General features: G+C 41.3%; 1 protein-coding gene across 2 annotated transcripts; it reads right to left on the bottom strand.

Annotated features, from left to right (window-relative positions):
* Positions 1-252: 252 nt before the first annotated feature.
* On the bottom strand, positions 253-6,844 carry mat2ab (methionine adenosyltransferase 2Ab). Of its 2 annotated transcripts, XM_080433121.1 has the most exons (9): positions 6,593-6,844; positions 4,884-4,961; positions 4,356-4,478; positions 4,157-4,269; positions 3,790-3,933; positions 3,448-3,666; positions 3,035-3,217; positions 2,804-2,937; positions 253-1,991 (listed from the first exon to the last, which is right to left on the bottom strand). In XM_080433121.1, the coding sequence occupies exons 1-9, from the start codon at positions 6,684-6,686 to the stop codon at positions 1,889-1,891; spliced, it is 1,191 nt and encodes a 396-aa protein (XP_080289247.1). In that variant the 5' UTR covers positions 6,687-6,844; the 3' UTR covers positions 253-1,888. The 2 variants fall into 2 exon arrangements, with proteins under 2 accessions (XP_080289247.1, XP_080289248.1); XM_080433122.1 differs by having other exon boundaries at positions 253-2,937.
* Positions 6,845-13,386: the final 6,542 nt, after the last annotated feature.

The raw sequence follows: 13,386 nt of genomic DNA, 5'->3' as shown, positions 1-13,386 counted from the left end.
ACTTAATGGTGGCATAAAAGAAAAATAGCGAAATGGCCGATCTACAACCTCACATTGCGTCGCATTGTTAACATCTGCCATTTTCACTTTCTATTAACAATTCTTTATTATTGTAATCGAGGAAAAGGTTTGATTGATTTAAAGTCATATCACTTAAACCAACACAGCAATATACTCAAAAAAACTATAACATTAGACTCATATTACATGTCATTACACATAAAAGCAATTACTATAAAGACAATGACAAAGTGTGTTTAGCAGGAAAGTAGCCATTTATTAGAACCAATATAGTCAGAACATGAGGAAAAATGTATCCAATCCCTAGACACGAAGCATAATACAGTACAAGCTACTCTCTGGAAATTGGACGCATGTTGATAGGAGGGGGGAAAAGTGGTTCAGCTCAAGGGTGGGGAAAAGAGGAAATAGAAAAGGCACTCTTACGCTCACCGTGGCAAACAGGACGACCTGCCGAGTCCCGAGTGGTAAAGGGGAACAAAACCAAATCTTGAAACCCTATCCAACACACAGGATGGCCATGTAAACAAGGCTGGTTTCTCTGTACAACACCAGCCAAACGTCGCCATTCAATTCACGAGGACAGGTGAAGGCCAGAACAGTACAAGACATGTACAGGGACTTCTAATTCACCCCCCCCCCCTTAAACAAATACCCATTCCAAAACTGCAAAATATTTCACATTAGACAGTGACAATTCCTTGTGGAGGCACACCAAAGCTTTTCTGTAGGACACTTTGGAACCACAAGAGAAACACTGAAAAGTAAATGGTCATCAAGTAAGGAAACCATGTGTTTAAAAAGCTGCCATCTGAATCCTCAGCTTCTCTGTATCCACACCAAGTTTCAGAGAACAAATAAATAGTGTCATGTTTAGATTTCTGTTCAGCCAATAAGAACATAGTGGAATGCAAAACACTCCTTCATGATAAGGATGGGAACCAGGTTTCTCTGTAGCTACACCTGCCATCAATATTCCTAAGGAGTATCTGGGAATTCCATCAATTAAAAGATACAAGTGAGACACTAAAATTGAATTTCAATTATAAGACAATCAAAATTGTCCCCCAACAATCAAGTATAACCAATACCCCTCCAGATCCGAGCAGTGACACAGCAGCCTCTGACTTTTCTGTATTACGTCAGAAAACAGCAAAGATCTGTTGGGGCATGTGAGGCCTTCCACTCTCAGATTTTGGATCGCTCAACAGCCCGCAATGCATAGCATTTTTCTGGAAAGAAAAGCATCAACCCTCGGCCCTCTAATTGTGCCATTCTAGCATCCTCCACAAAAAGACATGAGAATAAAGCTCAGATTAATAAAATAAAAAGAGAAGTGAAGTTTGGGAACAACTGTACCAGACTGACATGGGGGAATGTTTCGAGAAAACTGTAACTACTGAAAAGCTGCATCGCTTAACTAGGAAGAGGCCTTGCAGATGGTGATGCCCTGTAGATTCCCTACCAATAGCACCAGTAAATTAAGAGGGGCACTGTGATAAACCGTATGTTAACACCAGCACACTGAACACAATTCTTCTGATATTGACCCAGAATGTGGAATGCCCAGGGTGCAAACTGCAGTCTATCACTGGGAGAGAGAGAAGGGAAATCTTAGGCGATTTATGTGGAATTCCATCTTAATGGTCTTTTAACGTAAAAATTCTGAAACATGTGTCCTTGAATCTAGTACGACTCTACAAACAGGAAAAGAGTGACAAGACAGGAAGGGAGGTGGAGAGAGAAAGGGATAGATGAGGGTTTAACTTATGCCATTATGAGAGAGGTTAAGTGCGTTTCACCCCCGGGATCTTGAAGGCTTCTCTGTAGTATACACCAACAAGCCTGGAGGGAAAGCTTAACAGGTTTAGTATTTGAGTTTTTTGGGCACCTCCCATGGGAAGGAGTCCCGGCCAAAGTGGCCGTAGGCTGCAGTCCTCTGATACATGGGCTTCTTCAGATCCAGCTCCCTGGAATACATAATCGGCACATTTAGCAGCAGTCATCTTAAGTGAACTTAGACGTAGCAATACTCACAAAGGCAGAATGCTCAAATCAGCCAGTGGGGAGTGTCAAGAGCCACAAAAGAAAACCATAATCAAAGAGGTTTATAAGACCAGCTGATAAAGAGAGGGAGACTCATGAAGCTTTGACACTTACCAATACCATGTCAACCCAACTCATCCTTGAGCAGTGGGGACTGCGGCTTGCAGATGGAAAGCACACTGGTCCCATTTTAAAAAGGCAGTCTATTTGAATGTGAGCTAGAAAGCTTAAACATGCTGGGTACCTTATATGTCTTTATAGTCACTCACATGCACTACACCTGTCCTAATGCATGTATGCATTAATTCAGTTTCATTTATTGTTAAGTTTACTTATTGTTTCAGCCATGTTTTTATCCGTCCTATAGTACATTCTTCCTCTGTGCTAGAGCTCTGAAACTTTCAATGTGGTCGTACTGCAAATAACTGACGCTGCCCGTTAATCAAAGACACAGAACCCTTTTGATTCAATATTCCCTTCAACACTAGCCCATATACCTCTATAGCAGCAGAGCAATACAAAGCTTGAATAATACACAAGCCAAAAAGCACCAGGAGTTGCACAAGACGGCATTACAGTCATTATGCAGTTCAAACTGAAATACAAGGAAAGGGATAAAGTATTTGAAACATGGCTGCAGCAGCTAAAGCAAAATGGCAATACTGTAAAGCATAAGAAAGAATGAGCCGGGAGTTTCTGATTCAGTGAGAATCTCAGAGGATATACCGTACATTACCTGACAATAACCCCAGGGCGGAGATCAAAGTTCCTCTTTACAATGTCAAGCAACTCTCTCTCACTCTTGTTGGAGGTCCCGTAGTGGAAGATGGAAATGGAGAGCGGATGGGCAACTCCAATGGCATAGGCTACCTAATATAGCAGAAGTGCATATTTGTCATACACCGAGAAGTTTGCCACAGCATTTTACTCCAAAAAGCAAAGCTCAAGTCTTTAAATAATCCCTCACCTGAACCAACACTCTCTTACACAGCTCAGCCTTCACCAGGGACTTAGCCACCCAGCGAGCAGCATATGCAGCAGACCGATCTACTTTAGTGTAGTCCTTCCCAGAGAAGGCGCCACCCCCGTGAGCACCCCAACCTCCATAAGTGTCAACAATGATCTTACGCCCCGTCAGGCCAGCATCTCCCTGTAATGAAAGGGATCAGGGGTTACAATTGTTCAGTGTCTGACAAGGATGCTTAGAATAGTTTTGTTTTTTTGCAAAATATGTTTATTGCTTTTTTCCAAGACATACAAAATACAGACATAGACAAACAAACAATAAATGAAACAAAAACAGCTCAGACACAACATTCATAAAATAAATTGATGCTTAGAATAGTTAAACATTAGCCAGGTTAAGCCATAAACGTGTACCTGGGGCCCTCCGATCACAAAGCGTCCGCTTGGCTGCAGATGGTAGATTGTATCATCATCCAGGTAGATGCATGGAACAACCGCCTTCACGACCTGCTCCTTTAGGGCATCTCTCATCTCGTCCAAGCATATGTATTCATCGTGCTGTACGGAGACAACAACGGTATGCACACGCACTGGATGCATGGCACCACGGTCCTGGCGGTACTGAACAGTCACCTGCATAGAATGTAAAAATACAGGGATAAATGATTGCACATAGTTTTAAACCATTAATTAAATTAAAGGAGGGGAAAAAAATTGTTGTACTATTACAGGGGGAAAAACACCTCGCGCACACACCTGGGTCTTTGAGTCTGGACGGAGCCATGGCAGAGTGCCATTGCGGCGCAGTTCTGCCAGCTTGGCATTCAGCTTGTGGGCAAGGACAATAGTGAGAGGCATACATTCCTCCGTCTCATCAGTGGCATAGCCAAACATCAGGCCCTGCAACAGAGAGAAACTGTTGGATCACCTTGGCTGCACATCCTCAAACTCCACCAATCAGTCAGTAAACTTGCATCAGATTTTAACCACTTTCACTCTGCCGTCCCCATTTTGGTAATATGATTACAGGGGAAAAAATGCACATGTATTAAAAAAAATCATAGCCCCTCCAGGCCTCCACAAGTTCACAAGGTGTTGCGATGCATCGTGACCCACTACTGACCTGGTCCCCTGCCCCAATGTCCTCCTCGTTGCGATCTATATGAACACCCTGGGCGATATCAGGAGATTGCTGCTCCAGAGCCACAAGAACATTGCATGTCTTGTAGTCAAAACCTAAAACAAAACAAAAATGACTAAAAACCTGCTTGGTTCAAAATAAAACAATTCAGGGAAGTGCATATTAATTAAAAGTACCACACCTTTGGAAGAGTCGTCATATCCGATGTGTTTGATTGTATCACGAACAACCTTCTGATAGTCCACTGTGGCACGTGATGTCACCTCACCTGCCAGGAGGATCATCCCAGTCTTGGCAACTGTCTCTACAAACGTTCAAGAGGGAGAGTCAACAGTTAACCACAAAATGTGTGAACAAACATTAGCCTTGCATGGCAAGACAGATTCGTCTGGTTTCCAGTCTAAACAAACATATGAGCTAACAAGCTTTCCATCATCCGATATGTGATCTTTGTACCTGGGACCCCAGGGGTCCTTGAGGGGGTTCCAGGGAGTCCCTAGGTAAATTATTGACATTTAGAAAACAAACAAATGGACCCTTTAACTCAGAGAGTGCACCCAAACCCAATGCACCCTTAAAAGGTCCATAAGTACACTTTCAGCATAATGCATAGTGGCCTAATCTGCATACCAAACTCGGGGTCCTTGAAATTAAAAGGACCCCGAGAACCATTTCAGTAGAATACAACAAGGAGCACCATTTTCCTTACCACACGCAACTTTGGCATCAGGATCTTGCTTGAGGTGGGCATCAAGTACCGCGTCACTGATCTGATCACAAATCTTGTCTGTAAACAACAACAACCACAGTGTAGTTAGAAACCGTGCAAACACTATAACATGGTCGTACACAGCAACTAATCTGTCAATGATGACACCTTATGCATTCGCAGAAAAGTCAGGGGATGTTGTTTAGCGCCATCCGCACCAATGTTGCCATGTCTGCTTATTATAAGCCACTTTGGGCTTGACTTTCTGTAGTAAAGTTGCTTGTGAATATTGGTAGTTACGGATTTTTCTAAAGTTGCTAATTTGGGCTAGTATCCTAATGTTTAAACCAGTGGTTCTAACACATTTTCATGTCAAGACCTGACCCCCCAAATTATGTGTATTTGTCCCCCCCCCCCCATCTATTTTGTGCCAGAGACCCCATACCAGATTTGTGTTGTCAAAATATATAAAAACATATTTAACATTTTTTCCATGATTTGCGCTTGTAGCTCTGCCATTTTCAAATAGCCAATGTATACGTTTAAAGTGTTCATGTTATGTAGCCTATGGACGCTTCTTTTGGGCTTGTTTTCAAAGACCTGGTTGCTCGTTTCTCTCAAAATATGGCAACACTGATCCGCACATGTTCGCAGTGGGAGTGGCTGGAGGAGGCCTTCCAGGTTCCTTCCTCCTCAGTCCGTCGCCATTTCAGCAGGCCGGGTCCGGGTGCACGTGCCGGCCGAGAGTAATAACATCAAACCCGAGCCTGAAACGTGAACACTACATCGTCGATTTGGACATTTAACAGTGACATAAGCGAGCGTCCCCGCGATCGCCTATGTGTGTATCGATACATCCTCATCCTTGTCGCTCTAACCGCAGTGCCAAATGAGACTCCATTATTACCAAACAGTGTTAACTCGACGAAAAACGAAACCGTTCAAGATGCATCTATTGTTTAGAAATAACATGTGGTAGTTGAGGGGACTACTCCGCTCTCTGGGGCTCACGTGAACCACGCGGCAGGATTATCCCATTTAGCTACGATTAGCTAGCAGCTGTGTTGCCAGGTGTTGCGAGAGAAACAAGCAACCAGGTCTATGAAAACAAGCCGAAAGCGCTTAAAACGTCGGCTATTCTAAAATATCCGATCTACAGGACGCTTTGAGCGTTGAGCTTGATCTACCATTTTCAAAAAAATCTTGGGGGAAAAAGTGGAATATTTCTTGAACATTGTAATGACAAATGTTGTATGGGGGTCCCTGGCATAACATATTTTCAGATTGTGCAGACAAATACATATTATTTTTGGACTGGGAGTCTTACGACATGAAAATGTTTGAGAATCACTGGTTTAAACAACCCCAAAAATAAGCCCACATTAAGCATCTACACTTTAGAAACAAGCCCCAAATAAACCTCAACCACCAATATTTACAAGTAACTTTACAGAAAAACAAGCCCGAAGTACGCTTATAATAAGCAGACCTGGCAACACTGGCTAGCAGAGGTTAGCTTTCACAAATCTGCTGGCCAACCTACTAGCCTACTACCCGCCTATAAAACATTTAGGTGGCAATGTTCACCTCAGTTTTTTGTTTTGCTCGTTATATTTGTTTGCCGTTGTACCCATTGTCCACTAGAAATGAGCTAGCAAACGCATGAAGCCAGTGTTGTTTTATTTTGCACCGTATGGTGCGTGTCTTACCAGGATGTCCTTCTCCGACCGACTCTGAGGTGAACAAGAAGCAGTCCTCCTCAATGAGCGAGTTATGGAACCCGTTCATTTGTCCGTTCATCATCGTTCACGTTCTTTATGTGCTGTATGAAATGTATAAATACTGTCTTCGCGACCTAATAATGCGAGCTTTGCAGCGTTTTTTTTTGTTGTCGTTGCAGGTCCTGTAGTTTCCGACCCCGTCAGTCTGCTGCTGGATGCATTAACGCGCCACTCAGTGCGCAGCGCTCCACTATTTAAGCGGTGGAGAAGACGCCAGTGACGTCAAGGCCAGGGGGGCGGGGCCATACCATTCCAACCTGGAAGGGATGTTTTCATAGCTTTTGTGTTTGTACAACGTTTTTGTCTATAACCTCGAGCGTATTTATTTATTTTCTTTCTTTATTTAAATTTTCCAGTGTTGTAACTGCATTTTGTCCTGTTATTTGTAATTGTAATGTTGATATTTGGTCAATAAGAATAAAATAAAAAAACCTGGCGGGGAGAAAAAAAATAAAACTAAGTGGGGGCAGTGATGTTGTTGTGGGATTCGGTATGCTTTTGAAGTCCTGCTCAGTCAGCATCCACAGGGAGAGGTTCCGATTGGAGCTAAGTGGTTACCCAACTTTTTAATTTCCAGTATACAAGTCCATTTGGTTCCATGTGTGTACACTCATAGCCTTGATGCAAGACTGCCATACATCATAGATATCATTATGACTGATGATCCAAGGCTAGTACACTCTCTGAGTTACAGATCTGTATGGGCCTCAAGTAACCCTGTGCACCCCACCTTGAGAATCACTGGTTTACTATCAGGTCCAAGAGTTCACTCCTCTCGCCCACACACACACACACACACACACACACACACACACACACACACACACACACACACACACACACACACACACACACACACACACACACGCAGATTATTTGGATCTGCACAAAAAGCTCCAAATAGATCCAAACACTGATCAGAAGAAGGTTACATTGCGGTCGAACCAGAACTGCTGCACATGCTTATTAATACACAGAGGGAAAAAGATAACACATTGATGACATACTATACAGAAATTTGACAGATGGTTGTTTCCCCCCCCCCCCCTTTAGCTACTCAAGGATATATGAAACATTGTCTTCTCCAGATAGACAGACTGCCCATGATAGCTGAGACAGAACAGTATTTAGCCAACTTTTTTGCATTTGTCTTTTGCAATCCTCCCAGAGGCAGGCCACGTAGCACAACTTTGTGAACGTGTCCCAAACGTGGCCCAAACAAGGAAGGACAATAAGTTGACAGTTATATCCCCAGGCCATAATATGTTGTTAGCTTTTGAATGAATCCAAGAACCTGTATAGTTAGTGATTGTAGACTTTGGTTCGATGAACTACATTGAAGACATTAAATTGTCTATGTGTGTGAGCAGTACACAGACTCGCAACTTCTCAAGAAAAGAACTAGGATAATTGAACTAATAATGAACTCAGAGATAACAATGATCTGGCCAAAAGGGTTCTTTCAACCCCCTATTTTTACTGTTCTGTAAACACTCAACTTTGAATAACAGGTGAAGAAGGCCCAGGGTGCCCTTCCAAACAATGGATCAAAAGGTTTCTAAGGTGGCAAAGAATGAAAGGCCAACAGATCTACAGAAACATATGGGAGAACAGCATTTGAATGTCTTCTCAAAACAAACTTGGTAACTTCATACTAAAATCAGTGATCCAAAACACAATACTTAATAGGGGAGATATGGTTCAAATATTCCACAACAACAATTAGGCCTACAATTTAGGCATTGAGCAGACGTTCTTATACAGCGACTTACAAGTAGGCCTATGGCATGAACCCTACAGTTGGGGTTACATACAGGTGTTTTAGGAAGAAAACACAAGTCTTCAGGAGTATATTAGTGTATATATTTCCTGTACCTGCATACATGTGTTTCATTTATAATCTCCGGCAGGAGTGTCTACTTTCGCCCCTGTCTCTCTGTCTGTCTGTCCGCCCGCAGTTATACTCACATAGGACAATCTTTAATCAGCGTCATACTTCTTGTGCATACTGATAGCAAGACAAAGACAAGGACCTCAATTCCCAAATATTTTTCAAATCTTTCAATGACTATGTCATATTTATGAATTCATAATCACAGAGCACTCATCCCTCCAAGCTATGGGATAAGAGTCCCTAATGGACCAGAACTAGCCAATTGCAGACATGCAGATGCTGCATGAACACAAATATTTATGCGTGTCGAAATCTTTATTTGCACTGAGCGCACCTTTATAGTTCTTACTGCTGTTCCTACTATAACACCTGAATTTCCTTCAAGGGATCAATAAAGGTTATCTTATCTTATCTTATCATTTCTTTTTCTCATATTATGTGCATATCTGTGTATTGCAGGGGTTTTCAACTGATTGTGAACCAGGGACCACCACCCTGATTAAGAATCAACCTGGGGACCACTGTTGTGTTGGGTGAAATTAGAGCTATATGGCCACATTTCCTAATAATGACGACTCCATCAAGCAATCCGGTACACTTCCCCTTCTTGAGATTCTAACTCCCTTTTCTGTGGAATTTCTTGACATCCGACTTCCCAGAAACTGACAACATTGACATGTCATCATACTGTATGTAGGTCATCAGTTCGATAATATGCACTGTTCCATGGAACAAGAAGAAAAAAACATATTGCGACATGGTCAGGGACCACATGCAATACCTTCAGGGACCACAAGTGGTCCACGGACCACCTGTTGAAAACCCCTGCTGTATTGTATTTGATCAAACTAGATGAGGTGCGGGCTGCTATGCAGCCCTCACATCTAGAGTTCACCTAAGCACCACCGATCCGACTGATATGCCCATTTATGGAGGTATCTGTCAGTCCTTGTCCCTTAATGCCTATATATGGAGATCTCTGAATCTGTCAGTCCTTGTCCTTTTTATGCCCATATATGGAGATCCATGAGCATGCTTATGTGCCCATATAGATCCCTGTATCTGTCAGTCCTTGTCCCTTTTATGCCCATATATGGAGATCCCTGATGTCATCAGTATATGCACATATATGGACATGCCTCCATATATGGAGCTGACTGATTTGTTTGCGCCTGATGCCATGACAACACTGAGGTTAGACAACACACTCCATATTTGGGCATAGCTGCTTGGGAACTCCTTATATGGCTATGGCTGAGTCATGGTGACAGTCATATTAAGTCATGGTGACATGACTCAACCACGTCAGAGGTTCGCCCGCCCGCCCGCCGGCCGGCCTCCCTTTAAGCTTTTAGATAAATAACACATACTGTACATACAAACATTTCTTCCAGTGTTTGATACAGTGATCTTTGGTTTTATGAGCTCAATACATTTACTAGAATTTCACTCTTGTTATTAATGTGGCCAAATTTAAGCTGACCATTTCCGCAGCTGGTTTGGGTGATGACCTTTAGGCGGCTGTGTTGTGCTTATAATGATGTGTTCACTGTATTCACAAGAAGAGAATACATGAATCCAGGATGATTGATAATATGATAATTTATGAAGGTGAAGAAGTAAACTTCTTGAATAGTTTCGAGTTCACCACTGTCAGTGATTTAAACTGGTGGAGTTTCGGGCGATGGATCAAGGCTCCTTGAATTCTGCAATTTCCAAAGAAACATGAATTAGCTACAACCTAATATATGATTCTGCAGCAAAAATATAAATAGTAACTCAATTTATTCGTAATACAACAGTAACAAGTGTTTTTTTTACATTTTAGTAACAACTTAGGATTGTGTTTGTTAGCAAGATAAGATTTTTAAATGTTTGATTAGTAGCCTGCCCCTCAATAGTTGATTAACTTTAGGGGTGAAAAGGTCAAGGTCTGAATAGGCAAAATAATTTGGAAAACATTTAAACATTTTCCAAAACACTTCTCAGCATTTATATACTGTACAGTAGTATAGGCTAATCACTACCAGGTCTGTGGCCTTGTGGTTAGAGAAATTAGGGCTAGGGTAGTGGTCCGGGCACCTAGGCTGCTGATGCAGCCTGACAGCGGGTCACGGGTTTGAATCCCGATCCCGACGACCTTTGCTACGTGTCACTCCCCAACTCTCTCTCCCCATTTCCTGTCAGACTACTGTACTATCTAATAAAGGCAAGTCCCTGCGACATACTAGCATCATGTCAAGGCAGTGTACTATCAAGCTGCCTCACGCTAAGGAAATATGAGATAGGCTCCTGACCTATGAGCCACATGGGTCAGGAACCATTTGGTCAATGGCCGACTTACTTACTTACTTTATTTATAGTGATGCTTGCCTAACTGGTTAACATGCAAGCATACGTTTTTCTTAGAGAAGAACAAGATTGTGGGCCATGAACATTTTGTAGACAGAGTATAATTGCATTTCAATTACAAAACATGGATCAACATACTACAATCTAGGTTGGGCATGATTGGCATCTTGAGTTACAATTGGTTAAAAAACTTCCATAATGCTTGTTTTCCATTCCAGGTAAAACTTGAAGAACAGATATTAATATACCAAACATACATTGGATAAATAAATGTACTATACCTGCAAGGCTATCACCTATATTATATGTTAGATGCTCCACCCAGTGTGTATGAGAGAGAGAGAGAGAGAGAGAGAGAGAGAGAGAGAGAGAGAGAGACAGACAGACAGACAGACAGACAGACAGACAGACAGACAGAGTGTACCGGACAATAAAGTGCAATGAGGTATTTTCTATTAACCATTTTGAAGATACTGTAATCTGTTTTCTGCAATAACAAGGACATGAGAACATTAACTACCTCAACGAAACAATCTGATAGACCTGGAAATAAGTTTAGGATATAGACCAAAACAGTCCATGTAGAAAAGAGCACCAACAGGGTATATTATCTACCACATAACTTAATTTTACTCTACTCAAAGAGCTCCCATCTCTCCCTTACCCTTAAGGCTATGATGACCTGTTTTCTAACTCAAGCTTTGATTCTGTACATGCGGTAGTGGTTCAGCCCACAGGCGGCATTGATTAAAGTCTCTAGGACTGATTTGGTAAAGCTGCCATTTTTTTTGCCTGAAGACAATGTTCTTAAAAGCTCAACATCATACCACTGTCTTTCGGTTTTGTAACACTGCTCTCACATGTAATTGAAAATACATGAGAGATCAATAGCATGAGAAAATGCAAAAAAAAACAACGGAAGAACAAACACTTGAAATGAATATCTAATCATCATCTGTTATCAAGCTATGTGTAAATACAAAAACCCTGCGTCATATTATTTGCTTGTCATAGTGACTTGTCATAGTGACAAAAGCATTTGTGAGGGATTATGCTTGGGCATGCAACAGAGACATAACAATGGTGCCACCTCCCTAAATGAGTCAACCCATGCCCGGTATTGCATCATGAACCACAGAGAACAACATTTAAATAATTGCACGATTGTGATGAAAAATTATCAAAATTGTCCATGCCATCTGTACCTAAGAGATACAGTACACCACAGAAGTAGTATTACTGGCTTATTATGAAATATAACATGTTATGTGATTTTTATTATCAATATATTAACATTCTTGAATATCTCATTCAATGAAGTTAATCATCATCCACTCAGATAAACCAAAGGTTGTCTGACACAGTTTTCCACACATGCCATGGAAACTCCAGAGGGTCCAACATATTCATTTTAGATTTCATAATTATCAGAATAAAATGCAAGATAAGAAATCAAGTTATATAAGAGTTATACAAAATTGTGATGCACCTTGTCATGATGGTTTTTATTTATATAGCTTTGTACCCACTAAAACAAGCTGCCCAATAACTTGCCAGTATTGCATCAGTCATATGCAGATCTGAATTTGCAGAGGTGGACAGTATATTTACAGAGACCTGGGGCAATGGGGCATGATGCAAGGCACTTTTGCTCTTGCGTTACAAACACTGTAACTACATTTACATTGTAAACTTCAACTAACGTCAACATTGTAACTTCTATATTAGTATCACATATCTTCTGCTCTCAATGTAAATGAGAACCATAGGAACATAAGTTAGCCAAATTCACTCAGGGTTGAGGCAGTACACTAGGTTATTGCAGTTGTATCAACTGCAATAACCCTGTTATGTAGCTCATACTGAGCTACATAACAGAGGTGAAAGCAGATAGTATCATAGTTATCAATAGTCATACACACATTATCTTTCTATATTTGACAATGCACAGCTTGTTCAGACATAATCTTAAGGGAATTCCCTGAAGACTTGCATTCATGCCCTTCAAAGTCCTCTCTCACTTTATTGTTAGGTATACAAAGTCACCAAACAGAGTATGCACGCATACACGCAATCTACACACACAGTCACCATGTGTTATAAAAAAGAAAACAAAACGCAGTGAGGCAGTAACTGGAAATTGTTCATTATAGCATCCATGGTCAGGACCATGTTTATAATGAATGACAGCGAATGGTTTATTATTTGTAATTTCTTGTCCACTAAAATGTATTCCAGAGATTATTTAAAAAAACAAACCAGTCAGACAGCACAGATTGAAAGGAAGTAACATATATTTTCTGATTGGAAGGTACTCTGATGGTGAAATGGACAACAGATGGTTCAGCATCTTATGTAATCCTCAACACCTGACCCATTGACTCATTAACAGACACCACAAACATTTTAAATCAAATGCTTCACTTGATGTCATGTCAATAAACTTGAAGAGATAAAACACTGCCGACAATAAAAT

This window comes from Gymnoscopelus braueri, assembly GCF_963280865.1.
Source record: "Gymnoscopelus braueri genome assembly, chromosome: 7".
NCBI classification, from domain to species: domain Eukaryota; kingdom Metazoa; phylum Chordata; class Actinopteri; order Myctophiformes; family Myctophidae; genus Gymnoscopelus; species Gymnoscopelus braueri.
The sequence above is the reverse complement of the archived record's forward strand: the minus strand, read 5'-3'. Positions and strand labels throughout refer to the sequence as shown.